The sequence below is a fragment of the Opisthocomus hoazin genome, chromosome 25 (genome assembly GCF_030867145.1).
Source record: "Opisthocomus hoazin isolate bOpiHoa1 chromosome 25, bOpiHoa1.hap1, whole genome shotgun sequence".
NCBI lineage: Eukaryota > Metazoa > Chordata > Aves > Opisthocomiformes > Opisthocomidae > Opisthocomus > Opisthocomus hoazin.
The window spans coordinates 7860104-7885152 of record NC_134438.1 but is presented as its reverse complement, the minus strand read 5'-3'; the positions used below and the strand labels follow the sequence as shown (position 1 = coordinate 7885152).

Genomic DNA, 25049 nt, shown 5'->3' with positions numbered 1-25049 from the left:
TTCCATTGTGTTTGAGATTTTACTCATTTCTATTCTCACAGCACCAACTCACAACGTGTAAATTAGGGCCACAACCTCACAGACATGTGTGAACAGAGAAATTACATGACTTGCCAAACACTTACATAATAACTTAATAGTATATCGTGGAACGGCAGCTAAGACTCATGAATCCTCTTCCTGTTTGACTGCTCCTCTGTTCAAATTAATTATCATACGAGTTTCAGCTATACCACGACTCAGGAATCAATAGCATTTGTGGCTTTCTGAATGTCCTTAGTGTATCACAGACTTCCACTGTCATTTGTCTTTATTCAGTACAAACTTTTGACTCAGATGGTTTGTAAGTTCCTTTCAGTTGTGACTATCCAGAGCTGAGCAGGCACTTGAATGACTAATAAATAGCCTTAGATTACTCGTGGCTCATACATGACCATATGTTTCAAAAGCAGCAAGGCTGGAGTTATTATCCGTAGTTACTGATGCCCTTTGGCCCTGAGAGTTATCATAAGAGCGTTGTGTTTTGTTCATCTTGTGCTCCTTTTGGACCTTTTGTGCCAAAATAAATTGGAGTGGTTCAGTCCTTTTGAAATTACCTCGGGGAAACAAGGCTGGTATAAAGCAACTCCTCTGTTGTTTACATGCTGCTGCATGACACTTCCCTCAGTATCTCTTGAACTTCTTGGCAAACTTCATAAAGAGCTAGTGGGCTAGAGGTCTCCAAGACTCGTAAGTTCCAAGATTTCCAGTGAAAATAAGAAGCAGAGTAGAAAAGTGGTTGAAAGTAGTGTCCCTGGCAAGTAAAATGATGTATTTTGAGCTCTGTTATCTTGGTGCATCTGTGTGTGATAAGAGATAAAAGCTTTAAAAAAAAAACCATGAGCAGCAGAGCTAATAGAGTCTGGATAATATTTCTGTTTAACTGTTTAGGATGACATACGTAAACCTGTGAAAAGGACCTGACCCAGCTGTACTTTAGGTTGTAATCTGCTTTTTTGCTTTCTAGGAATCTACAAGCCGCTATTGGAGCCTACTATGATTTTGAGAGTCCAAATATCAACGTACCCTCCATGTCCTTTGTTGAAGATGTCACCATAGGTGAAGGAGAGTCCATCCCTCCTGACACCCAGTTTACAAAAACATGGAGGATACAAAACACAGGTAAGGCTTTTAGACTGTAGCAAAACCCGTGTAGTGTGTATTATGTGGTAGGATGGCAGATCTAATGGAAGAGATGCTGGCTTGAGGCAGGAGGTTCGTGTGCATTTAGCTTGGAGTAGAGACACCCTGTTGCTGAAGGAGGTGGCCTGCCAACCTGTGTGTATTCCCCTTCTTCTGTTGGCGCAAACGTTTTGTGACGAGATGAGCAGCTCGGACAGTTTACCAGTCTTGTTCCTTGTGCCACCACACAAACAAAAACAAAATCTTCTAGATAAAAGTAATTGAAGTACAAGTTGTTTTGTTGGTGTTTTTTTTTTTTAATGGAAGTAGTTAGATCTGAAAATAGATTAAGAATCCTTAGCTAGTCATGTTTCTGATCACTTGATACAAGCAGTTGGAATATGTTTTTAAGTCAATGAAGAGATCGCTTTTAATCTCAAAGCCTTTTAGCTCATGACCAGCCTGTGTATTACCACTACCCTTCATCACACTGTTTCTCTGACCACCCCTGTTGTTCGGTCATTTGGCTCTCTGTAGAACTGTGCTCTCTGTGGAGGCAGCGATGCAATGATCTAACTCTGAGAAGAGGTAGCGATGCAAGGGTAATGTGGCAGGTACCCTTTACTACTTGATGCACTTTTGACAGAATTGCTTTTTCATGCTCTGAGAGGATGCACGGCTGGAGAGGCCACATTCCAGTATGAAAGAAGTCAAAACAGTGACTGGAATCCAGGAAGTGAGACTGGGCAAAATACCTTCTCAGGGCTTGATCTTCTGGATTGCAGTCAGAGAGAAAAATGAGATCCATGGATGCAAAGCGGAATACCTTGTCTTCCAGTGTTGCAATGACAGGATGTTGCATGAATGTTTAAGCTGTGTGTCTGAATTTAATTGTCCTGCTTGCACTTTTGTGAAGAAGAATGATAGCACAACAAGGTATAATATCATGAATCATCATGAGTAAAGTTCAGCTGTGTTAGTGTTTCTGCTTGTAAATAACTGCAGTGCTCGAGTGCTGTACAAATTTGTGCTGAATATCAGTGTGACAGAGACTGAAGCCATATTAAAAATCTAGGAGTATTTCCTCAGGACATGAGGGGTGAGAAGGGAAAGGGGGAGGGTTTTGAAGAACACTGATTTATAGATACTGTATTCTAGAGAAAGGGCTTAATTATTCCAGTTTACTTTTTCTGCCTCCATTTGTTTGAGTTATTATGGTGGAAAGGTGACACTTATAGCTTGCTTAAATTCCAGTAAGGTGAAAAATTGACTGGCGTTTTTTTATAAGTGTCTCAAATGCAGGTCTTGTTTCTCCACTGTTAGTATCTTAATTTGTGTGTGTTATGACTACACCCCTATCTTGCTCCTTTCCGACTCCTTCCTCTCTTGTTCCTCTGATGTACTCTTCCCTGCATGCAAATTCAGCCTTAATTTAACATCCTAGTTCAAGCAACGTTTCATTGTTCTTGGAACGTTTGACCTTCTGAAATCCATGGGCCTTCTAAAATGAGGAAAGGGAGTTAATCTTGACTTACGGGTTCCTGGCATGGCCAGCATTTGTTTTGGCTTCTGTGTGGGTTAAAGCCTGACTTCTTAAAACGTACATCTGTGCTCTAGCAGAGGTGCTGGAGGCCAGCTCTTGTTAAAACCATGCCATGGAGGCATGTTTTAGTTAAATGCAACTTCACATATTGTGTTATGGCTGTGCCATTTAAGGAGAACCATAACCATTTTAAAAGCATTTTATGGTTTCATTAAGGTATAATGTCAAAAAAGACTGTAGTGTTTCCAGATAATATCTGCTTGTTAGGTAGACAACTGAAGCAAAGCCAAGGTTTTTAACAGCTCTACAGGAACCCTTGATGAAATGACTTCAGTTCTAGAACATGAAATACCTGAGGCATGTGTCACCAAACCATTAGGTGTCTGACGAGTATGACAAGCAGAACTCTAAGAGATTGTCTGTTTTAAGTGTGCAAGCTGTAAGCTAGGTTCAGTCAGGGTTTCATATGCGTTATTAAAAACTAATACCTTCCAAGACGGTGCTTGGCTTGTCTGCCGAAGGGCCAGTTTGTCTAGTAGAACCATTGCTGAAAGAGCAGCAGGATTTAACAGACTTATTTCCTCTTCCCACTCTACTCCCAGCTGCTGCTGGCTCTGCAGGACAGTTACTACAATTTATCATCTCCTGAGAGATGAGTGTACTGAAATAGAATGACATAATCATCATTTCATTTTATGGGGCTTATCAGTTGCAGCGTTCTAGGCACCTTGCAAACCTAAAGCCATTAAAACCGATAAAAATCATATAAATTATTTAGACTGAACCATGTTGCTGGGCTGCCAGCCTTTTTAGATGAGACTTCATACTCAACTCCCCCACGCCATAGTCTGAGGTCAGCGAGTCACTCGGCTGCTCTTCCAGAGACCTCCCTACCTCAGCACTGTTTCCAGCTGCAGTGGTACCTGCCTGCCTCTCAATATCCCCCACTGCTCGTTCACATCCTGCTTTCCCTGCTAGATGGCGAGTTCCACAGATAAGGACTTGACTAGAAAACCAGTCCCTGCCATGTCTTCACTGAAGTACCACAGGGATTAAATTAGCAGGCAAGCTGTTGCAAAGGATGCTCTTTGGGGTAACCGAAGGTTAGATCAGCATCCACCATTCTCATCTCAGACTGGACATAGAGTGGTTCCAGGCGTTTTTGGTGGTTCAGACTTCCCTTAGCTGTTTCCATTGACCTCAACCTAGCAGAAGGTATTCTCGAAGTCATTGGCTTAGTCATGTCACATTACTGGGTAAGAAATAAAATTCTGCTAAACAGATTTTTCACGAGTCTCAGAAGCACTTTTCTTTTTGTCTGTCCCAGTGCTTGTTATCTTTGGCGGAGATGGCTGTGCTTGCATGCAGTAACTGTTTTCTGTATCTCTACAGATTGCCAGGTCACGCTGTCAGTCCCACTATCTGCAGTCTAAACATTGATTTCCACAATAAATCATATGTTCGCAATCCTTTCCACCTTTGCACAAGGCCAAGAGAAGGTTTGGTGCAAGAAGGGAAATAAATCCATTTAGAAAATAGTGCTAGCTCTTCAATTATAGTTCAAACTATTAGTTCCTCCTGAGGCTGCTAACAGGCTTAAAAAAGAATGAAGCCCTGAAGGAAAATGTTTCCAGCACTTTGTATTAATAACGTGTATTTTGATGTTGCAAGGCTCAGGAGCCACATGTAGAGAGGCAGAAAGAAATGGGAGGGGGTAGAACCCACACCTGGGTCTGACCTCATCTTCGTCTCTGGCATTGGCAGAATATCTGTGTGTGTCGGTTATGTTGATTTTTTGCAGCTGTTGCACTGTGACTTTGAGAATTTTTTGATGTAAAGAAAACCTAGAGATTATTCAGACAGAAATATAAATTGTCTTGCTGGTCTCTAAATGGACCAGTTACACCTCCTCTGAAAACTGTATTCTTCAGCATCCATCCCTGGCTGTGATGTGGGGATCTTGGTGTTCCTTTGGCTGTTCAGCAATTGCACAACTGTTTTAATAAGCGTGTTTCATCCAGCCTGGCACAAACAGACACAAAGCTTTTCCTGGTGCACTGTCAGTAATTCCTTCTTCTCTCTGATCCCAGGGACAGAGGCATGGCCCCCGGGGGTTTGTCTGAAGTATGTCGGGGGAGACCAATTTGGCCACGTAAACATGGTGATGGTCAGGTCCCTGGAGCCCCAGGAGATGGCAGACGTCAGCGTTCAGATGTGTAGCCCCAGCACAGCAGGAATGTATCAGGGACAGTGGCGAATGTGCACTGCCACAGGACTCTATTACGGAGGTGAGTGATCCCTTTTCCGGCACTTCGGGCTCTGCTTCGTGGTATTCCCACCACTGAGAACATGGACGCTCCCGGCCCCCTGCAGGGACTCTCCTGATAACCAAGTGGTGAAGGTAGAGGGCTGCCAGCTCTGGGACTAAATATAGAAAACAGAATGGAGAAAACATCAAGTGAGCTGCTTTGTTGTCTTGGTCAGCACAGAACTGTTTTATAAACACTGGGACAAACTGCAGATAACGCAAAGCTCTGAAAAACAAAGGGACTCGCACAGTTCTGCTGGAGATGCTTTCCCAGTCGGTCCTTGTCAGGGTTCTTTCCCAGTTTTCCAGCGTTGAACATTGTGGACTACATACGGGCCTAAAATCTATTTAGGTGGCAAAAACCTCATCTGAGAAGTTTAATTAAGGCCCAGGTTTTAGTAGTGGAACTTAGTGCATCTACTTTGAACCATTTCTTGATGTTTAAAAAACCACTTTGGTGTTTTGCCTGGTGCCTCAGTCTGAGCCACCAACATCTCCATTCATTTGGAGTCTTGCAGTCACTTTTAGCCAGCTTTAGTTTATACTGAGAACATCTTTGTGTCTGTTTTGCAGCTGGGAGTATCCCAAGTTACAAGGGTTTGAGTGAGAGATGTTAGCGCTCGGAGTCAAAAATAACTCTTTGCTCAGAAGTCCCGGGGTTTTGGCAGAACTGCCAGTAAACGTACGAGTCCCCGGCGTCGAGAGTGGATGTGGCCTGTCCCTGAAGGAAGGGCATCAGTTCCTCCCGGCAGGTTGAAGGGCCTGTTCAGCTCGCGTTGCCTGCCGCAGGCCTGTGTCTTTATAAAGCCGATGTTTCCCAGCTGCTGACAAACACCTCGAGCTGTTCCTAAACTTCCCGAACTTGCACATTTTGAAAGAAAACTGCCCACAAGCTGAAATCCCTTTGGCTACCGAGCTCCGAGTCACAGATGCCCTTCCCCTGCGGTATAATTAATGGCTCTTATGCTCGTTATCCCCCGGCGGGTAGGCCAGCAGCAGTGCGAGGGGCTGGCAAGCGGCCGGGGCTGTCGCCCGGTGGTTTCCCCTCCCGGCGTGGCTTTGGTAGCCCCGAGGCCACCAGGGCCAGCGCGGGGGCGGGGCCGGGCCGGGCGAGCGCGGCGCCGCGGGCGTTCAGCAGGGGGCGCCGCAGAGCCGCTCCGCGGCGGGGCGGGCGCGGGGGCCGGGGCCGGCGTGGAGCCGCAGTGGGAGGAGGAGGGGGGAGGGATTGCAGCCCTGGGAAAGGGTTGCAGCCCTGGCAGCGTGCTGGGGGTCCTTAAGCGAGTCGTGGTTTGGTAAGGTAAAATCCCCGCTGTCTTTAATTGGGTCGTAAAGCGCAAACTGATGAGCCCAGCCCTGCCAAACCTGGGGAGGGACTGGAAGGAGAGCTTCGGTGAGTCAGTGCTGCCTGGGGAGCAATGGGGGTAAAACCCAGCAGAAGTACCCGCTGGCAGCTCCTCCAGGCCTCCGGTGGCAGCGTGGAAGGGCCCCTGGTAGGTTAGCACTTGGGTGCAGAAAACCTGGAAACAGTTACGTGACGTGAGGTGCTGTTATTAGATGGCTGAGATAAGGTATTGCTGCTGTTCTTTTTAATTCTCCCTCTCCATGCAGAACAAAAAAAAACCCAGCACATTTAATGGAGAGGTGAAATAAAACTGAATTTGGATACATACCAAGAAATGTATTTATGTAAATAGGCCGTAATGTTTGCATGAAGTGTAAATGAAATGGTAAGTAAAATAACAATCTTATCTATGTGTGAGAGACAGACACGCATTAGGTAAGAACTGTAAATGTTTCTCGCTCTAACCAGTAGTTTGCAAATTTGTGTAATAGTCTACCAAGCCTGGGTATCTTATCCACCTGCTGTGAGTGTTTTGGAACTGGAATGGAGCTATTTTGAAGTGAATTGTCATAAGCATAATTACCTTCTAAGTCAACCTTTTGTTGTGTTACTTTAATAGTCAAGCGTTCAAAGTTAAACAGAAATCGTTGCCTGTCTTTAACATCAGAGTAGGAGATTGGCACTGGTATCTCCTGGCTCTCATTTCAAGTCTTTCTGCATAGCCTTGGATAAAGTCACTTAAGGCTTTCTTTTTTCAGTGCATCCTGTTGGTAATCTGAAATATGGAGCTTCAAGTTGTCATGTCAGTTTGTTTTTCATATGTTCTTATCTGGTTCGTGTAAATTCAGTAGGAGTAATACTTGCCTGGTTTTCTTGAAAAATTGGACACTAATTTAGGGTCTAACCAGTAGTTCTGATGTTTCGTAAAAATCTATTTTAAACAATTAGTCTTTTTTCTTCCTATTGTAAAGGGTGGAATTCATGTTCTGTTTTTCGCCTTCTGCTCCCTTCTTCATAAACTCCATCTAGTGACAACCCGAGTGTCTATCTTTTTCCACAGATGTCATCTGGGTGATCCTCAGCGTGGAAGTTGGAGGACTTCTAGGTGTAACACAGCAGCTGTCGTCCTTTGAAACGGAGTTCAACACGCAGCCACATCGCAAGGTAGAAGGAAACTTTAACCCATTCGCCTCTCCACAGAAGAACAGGCAACCAGATGAAAACAACCTAAAAGACCCTGGGGGTTCTGAGCTAGGCACAATCAGCAAAAACACATGGGGGCCTGCTCCTGACCAAATTGAACAAGATCAGAATGGACTGTCACAAAACTCTGTAAATCTCTCCCCCAGCAGTCACTCGAACAACTTGTCGGTAGTGACGTACAGTAAGGTAGGTGCCCTGGGAGAACAGGAGAATGGGTAGGTGATGAGACTGTGATGTATGTAATAGTTCTTCGTTACAAACTGCAAAGCCCTTCCCTTCTGCTTCTGCCAGACCTGCTAAGGAAGGTTTTGAATTTGACTGTCTGACTCTGCCAACTCCTCATGTTATACTAAAATTTTTTTGCCTCTGATAGACTCTACCAGATCCACCTTTTTGGTTTTGCTTCAAGTCCTTCTTAAAATTTATATAATCTTGTCTGGGTGCTGTAACTGTTAGTGGCTGGAGGCTGCTCCAGTTGCTTGTGCAAATAAGTCAAAATATCTCTCTAGATGTGCTCCTGAGTTTTACATAGTTTTGAAAAGAGAAAAAACAACCACATCCCCAAAACCTAAGATTAACCAGATAACTTCTTTTTAGCTGGGGTGGGGAGACTACAGAGCTCAACATTTTGATCCCAGAAGCTACCTGTCAGGAACAGTCAATCAAAGGACTATTCCTGTCTGTGTCCTTGTCTTGTTTATAATTGTAGGTGACTTTTAAATTATCTTTACTTTAAATCTTTCTCAAAAGCTTGCTTGGTGGATGCTATATGAGTCTGAGTGATATTTTGACTGTTTTTATTTGCTTGTGTGTGAAAAATGAATTGCAGGATAATTTACAATTCAGAATCCACCTGTTAATGCAGCCAGTATGTGTAGGTGTGTGCTGTCATATGTCAAACTACTTTGATTTTTAAAATCCTTTAAAAATGCTTTACTGTACTTTAAGCAGGCTGTGTAGGACAATAACACTTGGTTGCTGAATGACTTAATAAAGCCCTAATGTTAGTTCACCTACAGCACTTTAGTTCCTAACTGGATGAACTGCCTGTCCTCTACCAGTGGATCATATTTTAGTGACCTACTTTGCACCAGGGCTATGCATTTTTTTACTGATGGCATGCGTGGGATGAACTGTTTGACAGACTACCAATCACTGTTTTTGTGTTTTGCACCCCAAACATAAATTGCTATAAGCTGTATTGGCACCTGCTTCAAGATTCTCGCTCACTAAAAGTGAAATGGATGACTTAGGAAATGAATAAAAATAAAGCGTTTCACCTGTCAGTTCAGATACAACCTGAATTAGCAGTGACTGAAAGTTCCTGCCTTCTGGTGGTTGCTTGGTGGACTGTGGTGTGGCTTGAAGAGACAGGCCGTTGTCTGACTGCAGAGGCTGTCCATATGCTGATACAGTTTCTCTGCATAAACTTTCTCAGGTGCCTCAGGTGGGGAGTGCTGCCGTGCGGCTGTCTGTTGTACGTATCCCAGCAAAGACTGGTAACAGCTCTGCGTATCAGTTGATGAAAAATAAAAATGAGGTGCCAAGTACAGCTTGGTGAGATAGTGGGTTTACCTGAGCCTTTCATAGCTAAAATACTAGGTTTAATTTGGGTGGGAAAGCTCAATTCCACTTTTGGTGGTCAGCTGTAGGCTGGAGGTGGCTTTTTTTCCCATTGCCTATTTTCTGAGTGCAGAGCTTGGCAACTGCTTCGTATTTGATTTGCGCTTGCAGGTGGATAGGTGTGGAATTGCTATTTTATGCACATCTGAGAAAGTGCCTGCATAGAAGTTCTGGATGTGGGTTTTTAGCAGTAATGTGGCCTTCAGTTGTCACTAGGTCTCTGGCTGTGGTAATAACATCCTTACCTTTCCTAGTGGGAGGAGAGTGGTGTGGGCACCGGGCGGTGAAGTGTACCAACAGACTCTCTTGGCTGAGGGAGTAGATGCTTTGTCTGTTCTAAGAACACAGGTGTCAGAAACCCATACCTATTGAAGGTGCAGAGGACATAGCGAAGGTCAGCTGTGCTGTGAAAAAGCAAAGCCAAAAAGGGGAGTGAAGCACTGCCAGAGAGGATTTTGCTAAATTTAAGTAAGCTGGTTTAGCGAGTAACCCAAAGTTCATGACCAGTACTCTATGAGATGTGCGCCATTATAATCTAACCTCAGGCTAAGTGGTCTTTCTCCCTTCTTTCTTTGTGGTTGTTTTGTTCTGGGGTTTTTTGTTTCATTTTATATTTACAGAATATTCTTGGGTGGGTTTGAGGTGGATGATCTGAGATAAAAGCAGAAATTTTGTTTCTTGCTTGCTTCAGAAGGGATAACTTTGTGGTCCTTTTTGGAGATGGGGTAGGGTATGTGAAAGTTCATTGATTTTTGAAGGTTTTTTGGGTCTCTACTACAGAGTTTTTATTTGTGACATAATAAAACAAGTTAGCTTTTCCTTTGGAGGCCGTTATTAAGGTAGGTTTGAAGATAGGAGTCCTGTTCCAGCCTTGCCCTTCCTGACCAGGGCAGGAGGCATTCTGCCACAGACTTAATGTGCATCTTGGTACAATACTGTTTCTGTGGTGAGCAAGTTTGGGTAGGTTTGACATCCTGGATACTTGGTCTCGTTCAAAATTGCCAGGTGAACATGCTCACCTTCCCTGGTTTAGGCACTATTACATTTAGGCACTATTACATGCCTTTTTCCTGCAGTCTGGCGAAGAAGATACTCTTTTTTTTTTTTTTTTTTCTGAAAAGGTGTAATGTAAAAGTAGTATCCCCAGCTGAGGATACTGCTTAAGCAGAAAAGGGCTTATTGGAGGTGATATCAGAAGTATTAAACCACCTGATCAGCAGATGGTGTTCCAGTAACTGTTAGGAAAAGCTGTATTGGGCCCATCTTCCCTACTTCCCCAGGGGCTTGACCTGTACTCTGCAGCTTGAGAGGGGGGTAGAAAACTGCTGTGTTTGGAGCTGTTGTCTTGTGGTTGAATATTCATGTGAAAGGCTTTATTTCAAGCTCTAGGAGCAGACAACAGAGTGCTGTGGGTTGGTTACGCAGTTGCACGCTAGGATTCCTGGATTTTATTTCTCTTCGGCAGGACCTCTGATATTTTCATCTGCTTTCATGTACCTGGAGAATGGAGTGAATCTTTAGGCGGGTTTGACATGCCATTTGGTGAGATGTAGCAAAGGGGGTGGGTAAGGTCTTGTTAAGCTGTTCAGAAGGGCCATGTCCCATATTTAGAAGTAATGTAAGCCCTTAAATATTTCTAAGATCAATGTGGAGGCTTCCTCCATGCCAAGAGATCGTGCAGTTGCATGAGACCGTGAAATCTTTGAGATAAAACTGGCAGTTTCTGGCATCTGCAGCTGTAAAGCACACTGGAAGTTGCCAGACCTCGTCCTGTATTAGTTCTCCCTCTGGTGCAGCCAAGCAGGTGTGACTTTGTCCTCTAAAATTCCCCATTGGAGTCAGGATATCAGTGACACTGACGTGCCATCTGCTGCTGTACTAGACAAGTATATCAATGTTTCACGTGTGGAAACATTCAAAATGCTTTTATACAGCAGTTTAGAGTACACGGTTCAGATGCTCTGCTCAATGAACCAAAATTCCCTAGGAAAACAACAAAAGATGCTGAATTCCTTATAAGCAGATCAGATTAAACCTGCAATACAGTTGAAACAAACTGATTGTGATCTTTATTCCTGCTGTAGCGTATGTCTTCCCTGGGTCTGCCCTGCTTACCTTATCAAATAAGCTCCTGGAAGGTGGTATATCAGGGTCCGCGTTCAGGTCATTGCTTTAAGCATGTTGTTGTTATATCCATTCCCAGTGGAGTTTTTGCATGTTCTTAGAATTAAAGATCTGCTTCAGTGCAGAATAGGATGCTTCTCTCAGGGTAGGGATGAGTTGGATTAGAGTCCGGATATACCCATGCATGGGTATTTTATTCTGCTCTTTGTCAATCACTTTCTCTCTATATTCTCAGGAGAGATGAGGCTAATATAGTTTCCTTCTATTTACTCGCTGCTGTCTCATAGCAACACTGTTGAGGTCACTGCTGCTCTCTTGTGACAGTCTTTTACATTAAAAGTGCAAGATGCAGTCTGACAGTGCCTGGGGAATTAGAGTTAAGTTTCTTAACTAAGGAAAGAAATGTAGAGGTGTAAATGCCTAAAAAGATCTGCAGTAGATAGCCATATACTGACATTCAGATTGTACTTGTCACCTATATATAAAAATATATATATATCTCTAGATCTGTTGCCCATATGAATTGAGGAATTGCTGCTTTCTGTGTTAATGCGGAAAACTGCATGTGGAAGTTCTGATTCTGCAAAGATTTGCCCATACAGAACAATTTGCGTAGTCGCTGCCAAAGCAAAGGGTGTTCTACAGCTCGTCTGGTATTATTAATCTGTTCAGTTCGTTACTCATGCTACTCTTAAACCCAAAGAAGCGTATTTGGAGTTCACAGAATTAAAATCTGAACACCTTTTTTCCTGCTGTATTTATGCTCCCCATCTTACTTCGTTCTGTGTGGAGCTGAACTCTGATCCATGCTACTTGGCAGCTTTCTATACATAAGGGGAAACCAAACCTCTCTCTGTCCATAGAGCCTTTAACTGGCTTCCCCTCTCTGAGTTTAGAAGTTGCTGCCGCTTCGAGATGCGTGCTTCCTCCAAACCAGCGCTCTCCAATTTGCATATTTTTGGAGTACCTCTGTAAACTTTAGACAGAAAGTTTTTTCACTGGAAACTAGTTGGGTACCAAACTATATTTGTGGATAAGGAAGATGCCCCAGAAATGTTTGCTTCCATGTAGAGGAGAAGCTTCTTCCATCCTGGTATCTGGGCTTCAAACCGGGCTAGTTACCACATGGTTAAATTCATTTAGGACAAGGTGGGAGAACATTGAACTCAAACTGCCATAGCTGCTCTTTGACAGCCACACTGCTGCATAGCATCTGCAGGCTAAACTGATGTTGCATGAGCTGGTTTGCTTATCTGGTGAAAGACTAATGTGTTTGGATGCTGCATGTTAGCTCATCCATGAAAACCGACAGTCCGTGTGCTTTTGGACTGTGGGAAATGTGAAATAATCTGATTTTAGCTTAACTTTGCTCCATTGCAGGCCAGCAGAGTTTCCCTGTTCTTTTATCCCTGCAGACTAAAAGCACGCCATTGATTAAGTTACAAGAGCTAAGTTGTTGCATGGTAACTTAATCATGTACCTGAGCCCTCGTGTACTTCATCAGCTCTGTGCATCTAAACCAGCCCTACGAGTGGCTGCGCTGTGAGAAGATTCTTAACTTCCTGGTGGTCTTAACTGCCACGCCATGTTTGCACAGCATGCATGGAATAAAAAAAAAAAGTGCTCAATACTTTGTTCTTCTGTTTGTGTTCAGTTTACGTAAGTTAGTCAAGAGAACTCTGCGTAGTTTGGAGAAGCACTGACTAGGAGTGGCCCAGGAGGTGACGAGGAAACGGGGACTTGTAGCGTTGTCTGATGCTGCTGTCAGTGTACACTGGGAGACACCTGTATTGCTTTGCAGCCGTGCATCAGAACCTCTGTCTCTCCTGAAGTATACCTTTTATTGGTCTTGATTCAGTCACAAGGTGAAATAAAGATAGCTATTTGAAAGCCTGTGTTGTGATGGTTTATGAAAGATTGATGTAATCTTCGTTTTATTTCTGGCACAGGTGCCTGCATTTAAAGAGCTCAGTATTTACAAAGGCCTTTAACTTTCCAGAGGATCTCAATTCCCTTCTAGATGCAGAAGACAAATGATAATTTATATCCATAATTTTCATGTAGAGTCATATCTTGGAAAAACATGGTCCTCTCTTCTCACATACTTATCTGTATGAATACCCAGTATGCTTTCACTCGCGAGTTAGCAATTACTTCTGTGGAAGATATTGAAAGAACTGAAAGTAAATTTGCAAAGCTGCAGCTGAGCTTTTCATAGAGGCAATGATCTCATTCTGAGAATGGAAGGGAATTCGCCAAAAACAGTGTGAATAATTCTGCAGTTGAAAGAAGTCAGAAAAACTGCAATTGTATGCAGAATTATTTTTGCAAGTTTGTGATGTAAAATACTGCATACAAGGGATTATTATCCTTGAGCATGTCATAGAATGGAGTTTGGTATTTGTATTGCAGCAGTAACTGAAGTTTTCAGGTATCAAGACACTATTACACTGTGCATGTTGAATAAATGTAATGAGAAACAATTGCTCTGCAGAGAGCTTGCATCTTACGGAGGAACAAGAAAGAAAATATTCTCATTTCGCAAAGAGGAGTAAGAGTTTCTTGCTCCGGGTCTGTTGTTAAACCAAGTCTACATTTGGTATTAAAGAAAAGAAACAAGTGTTTTTAATTTTGCAAGTTCTCATGTACACTAAGAAATCGCACGGGTAAGTGAAATGCAGTAAAGAATGGCAATCCCAAAAGCAAAGATTTTTGGCTTTTTCTTGGTGAAATTCATTGGGTCAGGAGAAGCTGCCCTTGGTGGCAGATTCTGGGACTACTCTTGGAATTGCTTGTGAGACGAGCTCATCTAGGGGTGTCAGCCTGTTAAGCGCAGTGCAGCAAGTGGTACAAAGCTGTATATGCTTAGTAACTTGACACTCTGAAGGTGAGCTCAATTCTGGTGTTAATTAACACATGATTAGCATAATTGTGTAGGTTTAATTAGATGCTGCAGAAAACAGTATCTGGAGATCCAGAGGGTTTCACTGAAAACAAGGTTAATGGCCTCTGCAGAGGCTCTCTGGGTACGAAAGGAGTAATGACCTGTTCTGATGTCTGACTTCAGCTGAAGACTCTGGACTGTGTACTGATCAACTGTGTTAATTCTTCTGTGTCACGGGGTGATGCAGATGCCTTGCCTTATGGCGGTCGCACGTTAAATCAGCAAGGTGTTGCCAGTGACACAAACTGGCGTACGTCAGCGGTGCGAGGCCGGCTCTGCTGCAGGCGGCAGCCCGGGCAGCGGGAGCAGGCAGCTGGGAGCGGCTGGGGTTTAAACCACTCTTGTGAGGTTTGTGAGTGCTTGCCAGTCAGTACCTGCAAACAGAGCCGCCTGTGCAGATGACTAAAAGATGAAGCAAATTCTGGCAAATGTGTCTGTACAGGAAATCGGCAACAAATCCTGTTTTTCTTCGGTAGAGCAAGAGCTTAACCCCTTTGAGGTGAGACTGCTTAGGGTCTTGCTTATGCCATTGCTTTCCTTCTGTGTCCTTTGGGGTTGTTTCTGTGCACCTGTTCACACTGTTTTAATGTTTCTCTTGTGCTCTTCCCCTTCCCTCTGTTTCAGTGACTGTATTTTTTGGATATGTTTGATATCTCAGTCTCTTGATTTTGGTGGGAGTTTCTCCTTTCTGAGCAACTATTGTGCTGGAATCTGCTGGGTGTTCTCTTTTGAACAGCTTGGTTAACAAACTGGGAGTGCAGCATATTCCTAGGGTGGAAGAGTGTTTGGTTTTCCATCACTCACATGTATTTCTGTCTGCAAACAGCAATTTCCAAGTTTCCAGTCGTCCGTACTTCCCACACAGTTCATGAGATGTCCTGTTTAATTGTCTGCTAATCTTCCTTTCTTGGTGGAATTTTGAGAGCTGCTGACAGATACTTCATTTTACCATTGTCTTGTATTTTGCCAGATGATATACCTAAAGAATTAACGTTTTCTCACCAGCTCTAGCGAGATTACAGGCTTTCTTATAGCACTTTCTTTAACATAAATGTACAACAGAGATCTTGAACTTGGGTTTTTGCAACTGGGCTTAAGCTAATGAAGCTGTCTTTTGTACAAGTCATGTTGAAGACTCATTGCTTCATGGCTCTGTGGCTTATGCGGTTAGGTTGTTAGAGTTATAGGAAAACAGGCAGGAGATGATGTTTCCTTTGAGATTTGGCCTGTTAAAGGCAAAATGGTGAAAACTGAAGTCAGAGTGTCACTTAAAGACCAGGAATGGCTCTGTGTTATTTGGGCTCTTGGTTGCCTTGCTCATCAGCATGCTGGAAAGAAGCTGGACTGTCTTAAAAAGTATTTGCATAATGATCTTCCAACTTTGACAATGATGCGTAATGAGCTTTTCTCCCTTGTCTCACTTCTGACCTGAGTGTGTGTCTGGATCTTACAGGAGGATTTTGTGTGTAGTTTGTACCTTTGTCGTTATGACAAACTTTATATCCCTATGACTTGAGATCTCTTGCCTTGCCTTGCCTTCTGTTGCTTCCTGATGAAACCGTGGATAGCTGATTTGAACAATAGAAAGGAGAACTTACAGAAAGGAGTTCCTGTTAATTTGAGACCTGTTACTAGATCTGTCATTGAAGTGACTCACTTTAGGACGTAAAGGAGGGAAAATGGATTCTGTAGGAAGCATTTTGATTTTTTTGGTTAAATGTTGCGGTTGATTTTCACTTGAGGAAAATGTGTATTGTTATCTTGAGAGTGCAAAAGTGGCAGTTGTGGGATGGTGGATTTCCAAATACTGATTTGTTTGGTTTTTTTTTTTTTCTTAAATAGACCCTTCTACTAGTTACAGCCTCTTACCTCACTGTTTGCTGTAATCTTTAGAATAGAGTTGTGAAACTGCAGTTGTTGTCCTTGCTGGTATTGTAGTGTCTATAGGGGATTTTTGCTCTGGTGTAGAAAATACAAGTTATTTTATGGCCCAGTAACACCTGGCTATTACCTGGCCTAAATAACACCTGAAAGAGGTAAGTGGCTAGCACCAGACATCTTGGGGAAACCAGCTGCAAGCACTGAAACCTGCGTATTAGGGGTGCTTCATAAGGCTGGGCAGCACAGGTCCTGTTGGTGGGTAAAGGGCTGCATTTGGTTTAGAAGTGCTGGGATGGGCTGGTCGGCATTTGTAGGTGTACACTGATCAATTTTTATTTCTTGCCTATTGAAATTGATTATGTCTCCAACTTTCTTTCAGGGTTTCCACGGTCCTTATCCCTTCGGACAGTCTTAAAACACAAAAACACAAAACGGGTATCGACAAGAGGAGAATTTAACAAAGAACTGACTTTTCGGGGAAGGGAGGGGGATTCATGTGGCAGACAGACACAACGTGGACCCCCCGTTCTCTGCCTCCGTGTTCTGGATAAAGAAGAAAAAAAAAAAAGCCCAGTAACTTAAGACTAGCTGTTTCCAGAGGAAAATACAAAATCAAAGTATGCATGTGTGAATGCTGGATTTCAGGAGCGTTGTTAAATTCTATGAAAAAGAAAATATACCAACACCATGGGTTTTTTTTAGAAATCATTCTCACACGTAATTAGGTAGCTTGAAGTTTAAAAAATTTAAATGAAAAAGCCATCTTTAAAAAAAAAATATTTTGCCTACAGAGCGGTTGTAGTTTGAGCAAATGTTTAATTTCTGTTTGTTTCTTGTTCATATTTTTTTAAAGAAGGGACAGCGTGCATTTTTATGAAACTGTCATGTTTTGCTTGCTACCGAATGGGAATTTGCTTAGCATCTTCTGGGGTTTGCGCAGTGACTTCTTTTTGTTGGACATTTTTTAATGACAGGTTGGGTCTGCACCCAGCTCTGCATTTTTAATATCATCTACTGGTTTTAGTTGCCAACTTTTTAATCTTCTTTTATTTCTTTTTTTTTCTTTACCCTTTGGTTTGGGTGTTACTGTTGGTTGTCCTGCATGTCGTCGGAAACCATGCTGAAGACCAGGTCTGGGTATCAAAGTTGGAGAGGAAGACTCTGGGACTTCTAGGATAACAAGGAGGGCTCCTTTCCCATCCCTTTGTACATGAAGTACACACAAATACACACCCATATTGATAAGAAACAGATTTATTAAAGTTCCAGAGCTGTCCTGTGTGGTTACATTTTAAAATACCTTTTTGTTAACTCTTGATGTACAGTAGCTGTGCCTAGAGCAACCAAGCAAGCGTATCAGTCTTGTGCCAAGAGGAAACTCTTTCTGTAGCGGTAATTCACTTGCTAGTAGTTGCAAAGCTTTGCAAAGGTCATGTCCTTTTAATTTTGACTCTCCCATCTCTCTCTTATAGTGTATAAGTTTGCATTCTTTTCTTCTGTGATACAGTATTAGCTTAGAGGCTAATTGTTTGCATTTTTGAGTGCAGAGCAGGAGTTAGCATCATCAGCTGGATTCCACTCTGTCGCCTTGTATTCGTTTGCCTTGATCATCCTGGCTTGTAACTTCGTTGAGGCTCTTGCCTGCTAAATGGGCTCTCCAGGGCTTGGTGTTAGAGGATTCGCTCCACTAAAGATTCGGGTTGCTCTGCTGTTCCTCCAGTTACGGATTGGGAAGTCCAGCGTGAGGGGAGGGGGAATGGCCTCGGGTGCTGTGGTGGATTTCTACAGCGCTGCATCAGCACAGATCCCGCTGAAGGGGAGCGAGGTGAGAGGACACAATCTTACTTGGAAACGTGAACAAGGCTGGAACGGCCATCTGCCAAAGATACAGTAATATGCAAAGCTCCCACTACCTTCTTCCAGATCTTTCCAGCAAAGACTCTTGTTCTCCTTGTAGGAGCAGGGTGCAGGCTTGCTGCATGGTGTGTGGCTTTACACCGATTGCTCTTGAATAGTTGTATTTTCTTGGTTGGTTTTGAAGGGGGGATTCATTTTCATTGCAGCTACCAAGGGCTCTCTTTATCTTAGAGCATACAGATGGATCTTGTGAAGGCAGTGGAAGTTCCTTGTAGCCAACAGAGTAAGAATTGGGCGATAGATTTTGTTGTATTTCAGAGGTTCGGTTGTTAAAGGTCACTGTTATCTGAAGTTTCCCTTTCAAAAATCTGTTTGCTGTGAGAAACAAGTATAATGTAAGAAATCATCTGCATCAAAGAGGCACTGCAGGGTTTGGACTGCTAGCCATGTGCACTTGTGTTTTGGTGAGCTCCTGGGTCTGTCTCAGCAGCTTGCTAGAGCTGGGTGAGTGTCGAGATCCAGGGTGAACCCGTGGAAGCTGGTGCTGTGCTGCTTGGTGCAGCTGTAGTGTTTGGTTCTTGTAACATCATTAGTTATCTCCTCTTAGCATTCAGTCTAGGGAATGATTTGCATCGTTGTAGTGTAGTGTGGGCAAGTGGATTCTTTCTTTGCTCCCTCCTTCCCAAGCAGGTGGCTTGTGCAACAAGCTCTGAAGGCCTGAACATGTACCTGACCACACATCTTCACTTCCCTGCTGAAGGCATCTGAAACACTGGAGGCTGCTGTTGGTCCAAGTGACAAAGTGATTCCTTATCTTTATTAGCTCCTTTTATCAGCTGTGTTAGTGGAAGGGGTGGAAAAATCAAGATCTGAGTCTGTATGTTATAGCTGGTGCTGCAACCTTTGCCTCATGTCAGCTGAGGCATCTGTGAGACCCTTGAACTCGGATACCCCCACGCTGGCTTTCTTCTGCTCCCAGCCACGTGTGCTCCTCCTGTATATAATGGCTGCCATATTCGTGTTCCTGTGCTCCTCCTAAGACTGAATTTTCCTTTTCTTGAAAAAAAAACTTGCATGCACCCCAAGTAGTCGTGTGCTTTCCCACTCAGAAGGCATACTTGTTCTGCACAGACTTGTATTCTCTCTCCTCTCGAGTGTTTTCAGTCCATGGTGTCCTTGTGACAAGGGTTGCTTACTCCAGGGTGTGAAGAAAGGCAGGGCCAGATCCGAGTTGCTGCTGGAATCTGCAGCCTCTTGCTGCTGACATTGCCGCTCTTCCTTGAGCGTGAGCATGCTCCTCTGCAGGAATGATCTCTGCAAACGGTGTCACAGAGCTCTGGATGCTGTGAGGGTTGGGGTTGTAACCCTGGCTGTGACAGTGCAGAAATGTTTAAATTAGTGGTTGCTCTATCTCTGGGTTTTTCCTTGAGTAAAAACTGTTTTGCTGAGGCCAAAGGTGTTTTTATCTCCTCTGGTTCCATGGAGCTTAGTGGTGCAGCCAGCCCTCAAATGGCTCTCGCTGTCAGGTTTCCAGCTTTTAAAGAGGGGCATTTGAGCTGGATTCCGCAAAGCTCTTTCCAGGTGACTTCAGGGCGCTGTGATTGTGGTGGTTTCTGTAGGGCTGGCGCATTCAAACTCACGGAGTCTTAGCATCAGGTATGTGAAACAAATGGCCTGGTTTTTCAGAAGTGCTGGATGCCCAGTGCTTTGGTGAGCCCGCAGTGCGTGCGGCAGCTCAGGGCACCCGAGCCAGGTGAGTTGGGCACACAGAGCTCAGGCCTGCTGGAAACGAGAGGAAATCCATACTGGGTTGAGACTGGTGAACCAGTAAAGAGGCTGTTAGCCCAGCGAGGCTGGTGTTCCTGACTGGGAGAGGGATGGGGCTGGTACCCACTGGTATAAGAGGGTGCAGTGACAGAGGCTGGGGCCGGCTCCAGTCTCTGATCTTGACCCATCTGTCCTGAGAAGGGGGGGAGAGAGACCTTCCTTACCCCCCCCCACCCCTACAAAAGGAAAAAAGACAATGCAGAACATCTCTGATAGTCTCTAAAATGGGTCCCTGTGTCAGGCGTGAGCCACCGTGGCTGTGGAACCGTATGGCTGATAGAACTCGAGCAGTGGCAGCCCAGGCACCCTCTCCCAGCCTCGGTAACCTGGACCAGCCCCAAACTGGCGATGCCACGTGAGGGGGTGGGGGAAGCTGCAATCTGCTGCCCGCATCTTGGGGGCGTTGGATGCGGACCCCGCCGAGGTTTGGAAGATGTGGCTGCCCCACCGAGGGGCAAAGCCGGGCGGTCAGGGAGCACGGGGGCGTGAGAGCAGCTGGAGTCTGCAGGGTTAGGAAATGCACGCTGTCCCACGTCTGGGTTTCTGTTGTGTGTTTAATTTTTTTTTTTCCTGTGTGTGAGTGCGTGGGTGGTTCTGCAGCCTGTCTGTTCTCTCCAGGGGGAGTGCATGTGTAGAACAGGATGGTGTGTCGCCTCGTTGAGTCTGGGAGAAGTCCTATGATAGCACATTGGGGGTAAAAATAAAGGAAGCTTTTTCCTTAATGTATAAATGAATATTTGTATGATTAAATTAACACAGAAAAAAATGTTCTGTAGCTGTTGAGAGTTTTATTGAAGCTGCAAAAATTTTGGAATGTGACCTTCTAGTTAAATGTACCCAGCTTGCTCCTATCTCCAGGGCGTTTCCAGACACCAAGGCACAGTATTCTTAAACCCAGTTCTAGCCCTGTCTTTACCCCAAATCACTTTAAAACCAAACCAAAGCAAATTCAGTGCGTATTGAGTTTATCAAACACCCTTTCCAGTCCAGGCAGATGGGTACGAGGATGGCTGAGAGGCCCACGTGGATATTTTTGTGAAGGGCAATGAGGGAGGAGAACCTGTGAAGAAAGGAGGGGGCTCACTGCAGCATTGCGTCCTGGAGGGCTCCCACTGGGTGCGCGGTGCCAGTACGGACCGTTGCCGCAGACGGTTGTATCTGTTCACCAGTGTTGGCAGTGGATGCTCCTCGTTACAAGGTCAGGTAACTTCTCCACCATAATGCTGTCTCTCCTGCCTGCGCCAGCCCTCGGCCAGGGCGCGCGAGGTGGCTGCGGCTCAGTGCCATGCCAGTGCTCTGGGAGGGGATGGCAGGGACGGAGGCGAGCACCAGCTCAGCACCGCGCCGCCGGCACCTTCCGCGGTGATCTGGGCCGAGGCAGGAGGGCCGGCGGCATGGAGGGGTCTGGGTGCAGGCGTGAGGAGTGGAAATCTGGTTTTTGGTGATCATACGGGGGTCACCAGCACAAAGCAATGCTGCAGCTGCGGCCAGGTCCTCAAATGCTCCTTCGCGGCTCATTCACATCTGGCGCTTTACTCGGAGCCTTGGCGTGGTGTGCAGCGATGCCTCAGACGGCAGCGGCGCAGACCTGCCGTTTCACGAGTCTCTCGGTGAGGAATTTGCAATAAAAGAATTCTGGTGTTTTCTTTTTTCTTACTATCACTTAGGGAATATCTGGTGCTCCCGTTGATCAGGATGGGGGGCATGTGAAGGTCTCTGGTGGGTGTTTGCATGCTCCTCTCGGGCTGATCCTATTTCCCCAAGCACGGCCTTCCCACTCGGGGCACCCAGCCCTAACGTTTGCCTAAATAAACTATATTGTGGAGCAGCTTGGCTGAAGCCATTCTTTTGCTTACAAGTGACTTTGTTACTAATCCTTGCAAGAAGCCTCAATCTGTGTGCGCTGGGTTTGCTTTTTAACATTTGAATAAATGCCTGGAGCCTTCATGTGCTATTTAAGCTTGAGTGAAAGCCTTACTGGGAACAGACATCCTCCTACCTGTGCCTACGGGTATTTATTTTGTGCCTTGAAAAGAATGCACCCCTTGAGCTCTTGATACTCACGGGTGTCTTTAAGACTGATCTGTTTGGGTAGGTTAGGATTGCCTCCCCTTCTCTCTGCCCAACTTTCCCTTTATTAGTTGTTTGCTTCAAAGAATCTGTTTGTCTTTAGGGTTGCAACCTGTCGAAGTTCGCCAGCACAGGACAATACCATCGCGCCTTCTAATGCTATCTCCTGAGCAGGCAAATAACTGGAGGGATTGCTGCGAAGGAGGTCATCCCACCGCCGTGGTCCCTGTGCGCAGGCTGGGTGTGGTGCAGGGTGGCGAGGCAGGAGGCCAAGTCAAACGGCTGCCGCAGTCACCGATGAGCTACTTGGGTTTGCTTTTTCTGCTTATTTATTCTTTTTAGGGGAACCAGATTGTTGTCCGTTAAAAGTTATAAAAATAATTCTTTTCTTAAGCAGCTTTTTTGGGTCCCTGAAGCGATGCTGCGGTAGGCAGGAGGATGTTCTGCGCTGTATGGCTGGTGCGTGATGAGTTACAGCGAGGAAGGCGTGCTCAGCGCGCTGGGTAGCGCCCAGGACCAAACAGCACTGTGCCCTTGGCCTCGCTGTGTCCCTGTGCTCCTGCTGGCATCTGGCAACATCTGGCTGGATGTGGCCTGCTTGCCTGGCTGCCGCAGGGCAAAGTGCAGGACGTGCCCCAAATCCCCAAGCATCACCGCAAGACCTCGCACCTGCAGGCATGGGCTGGAGGCTGCAGCAAGCTCCCTGCCCTCCAGGAGCCACCACTGTGACTGCAGCAGAGAAGAAAAGGGCAGGTTTTCATGATTTTTTTTTTTTTTTCCTTCCCCCCTCTCCCCCCCACTTCTACCTGCTGTGTCCACTAAATCACGCAGCCTGTGGCGCACAGCAAGATGCTATGGGAGGGATCCGTGCTCGCTTCACCTCTTCTTCCCTCTGCTCTTCCTTCTCTGCAAATCCTTTGGAGATGCTCAGTGAAATATCAACGGGCCAAGGGGGAAGCCAGGCCGTGCTGTCGAAGGAGATGCTGTGAGGGGGTCTGTGGGGAAGTAGTATGGGGTCTGCACGTATGTAGATGGCATTAGGAATAACTTCTGGTGTAGACTTTCTCTGGAAGCTTTCTGTAACCTGTAATCTGTTGTTAGCGTGCTCCACCTGTGTGTTAGTTGGAAAATACCCAGTTAAAATAGAAATTACTTAAGGAAATCTAACCTCAAATGTTTCCTATGCCATTCATAAAACAGCTGAGTAGTGAAAGCATGCAGCAGAGACCAAGCGGGGAAGCAGATGGCACACGCAGGTAAGGACCAGCCTTGTTTGCCCCATGGAATGTCGTGGGCTCAGCTCTGCAGAGCAGTGTGGAGCAGGGCTGGCTTGAGAGCTTCCTCACTTGTAGTACTTCCTTACGCTGATTGTCTTCCCTGCAGAAGTGATACCTTCGTAGTAACTTAAAAGGCTCAAGGCGGGGTGGGGAGAGTGCATTTTTTTACCTATTTATGAATGGAGTAACCTGTGCAGCATCCTGCGAGGCAGCTTGGCTCTGCTGTGAGTTGGTAACACCACAAATCGTGGCTCCGTCTTCTGCCACGGTGATGGTGTTGGGAAAAGGGCAATGCTGGGATTTGGGTGGAGGGGTTGATGTGACCGGGGTGTCCTCTGGACAGAGGCAGAACAGCTCGCTGAGAGCTTCCCGGTGGCAGCAGTGCTGGCTCCTGCCGGTCAGGGCTGTGTGTTTGAACGCCTTTCTGCGTAAAACCAGTTGTAGAACCAGCTTCCCAGCGGCTCCCGTGGTCTGCTTGGGCTCTTCTCCCAGCTGAGGTGTGCTACCACTCAAGCCAAGGGTGTTTGAACAAGCCTGAGGCTGGAGACTGGACGTAATTATTCTCCTTCACCAAGTGGTGTTTTTTTTCTAGCAGTCAAGTGCTAACTCTTCGTCTCTGGGGCTGTGCTAGATTGGCTGTTCATGGGAATTCATTAAGGATCTCTACAAACAAGGATAAAAACCTTCTCAAGAGCTTTCCCACTTGCTGGCAGGGCTCAGTGGTTGCTTGGGGAGCGGTGTGCCTGCAGCTTGCTTGGCTGACTCAAGTGCTGGTTAAGGTGTGCGTGCTGTCCTGGGGAAGCGGTGTGCCTGCAGGAAGGAGCTGAGTGATACTGAGGCACCGTAAAACTCTTCAGAGCCACCGACTTCTTGCAGGCAGCTGTTGAAAACACTGTTAAAGTGTCCACAAACTCCAAGCAAACCCCGAATTTGGGTGGCCGAGAGGAGAGCAGGTGCGTGGGTGGGGAAGGTCATGTAGGATGTCTTGCAGAGCCACTGGTGCTGGCGGCTGCGGTGTCTCCATAGCAATCTCCCTTTATTGACTTCAAGGCTCCTGCTTCCCAGCTGCTGCTCTGGAGCGTGGCCGCTGTGGGTCGAGCAGGGTGGGTCAGGGCTGAGCATCCTGCCATCATTTAATGCCAAAAAGAGCTCGTGGCTGTCTCGTCTTTTCTCCCCAGGGCTGCGGCTCATCCCTGCTGCCCCAGCTGACCCTCGCCGAGCAGTTTCCTCACCTCTAAGACAGGAATGAATACCCTGAGCAGGCTGGGCTGTGTGTCCTTCTGCTGAACAGGCTGCTTGCGCTGGGTCGCAGTGTGTGGCAGGAGCTGGGGAGCATCTCCTCGGCTTTGGGCTGGGCAGGTGGCACCGTGTCCTGCGGGCAGGGAGAGCTGCAGGAAGGTGCCTGGAAATGTTATTTATAACCAGGGTTTGCTGGGGAAGGGCCTGGCCTGGAGCAGGTGCCAGCAGAGGGAGCTGAGGTTGTTCATTGTTTGCGAAACCCTCCAGAGCTGCTGGATGTTGCTTTTCCAGGTCTGGGGACATGCTGGGGACAGTGGCTGGCCAGGCGTGAGCCGTGTCCCCACGCACCTCTGTAGCAGCTGCTGTCCTGCGCTGAGTGCCGTGCCAGGCTGGGGAGGGGGCTGTGCGTTTCTGGGTGCGTGGATTGTGTGGTCCACGCTGATCCCACCGGGCAGTGGGGTGGCACAGTGTCACCCGGCCTGTCACCACACTGTGGGTCTGAGCTGGGTGGGAGCCTGTGCTGGGCAGGGATGTCCCGTCAGTGGGGATGAGGAAGGTGTCTGAAGACCGGTGGGTCCACGTGGTGTCTGGGTTTGGAGGGTGACGTGCTGCTGGGCAGCAAAGGGGCTCTGGGTAACGTAACAAGAACC

General features: G+C 45.9%; 1 protein-coding gene across 1 annotated transcript in view; it reads left to right on the top strand.

Annotated features, from left to right (window-relative positions):
• Positions 1–20595, top strand: part of ILRUN (inflammation and lipid regulator with UBA-like and NBR1-like domains) — a 34327-nt gene extending 13732 nt beyond the window's left edge. The window contains exons 2-5 of the mRNA XM_075443159.1: positions 1007–1161; positions 4795–4992; positions 7415–7743; positions 16509–20595. Of these exons, the coding sequence (XP_075299274.1) occupies positions 1007–1161; positions 4795–4992; positions 7415–7743; positions 16509–16544 (718 nt within the window). The 3' untranslated portion in view covers positions 16545–20595. The remainder of the gene's footprint in view (positions 1–1006; positions 1162–4794; positions 4993–7414; positions 7744–16508) is intronic.
• Positions 20596–25049: the final 4454 nt, after the last annotated feature.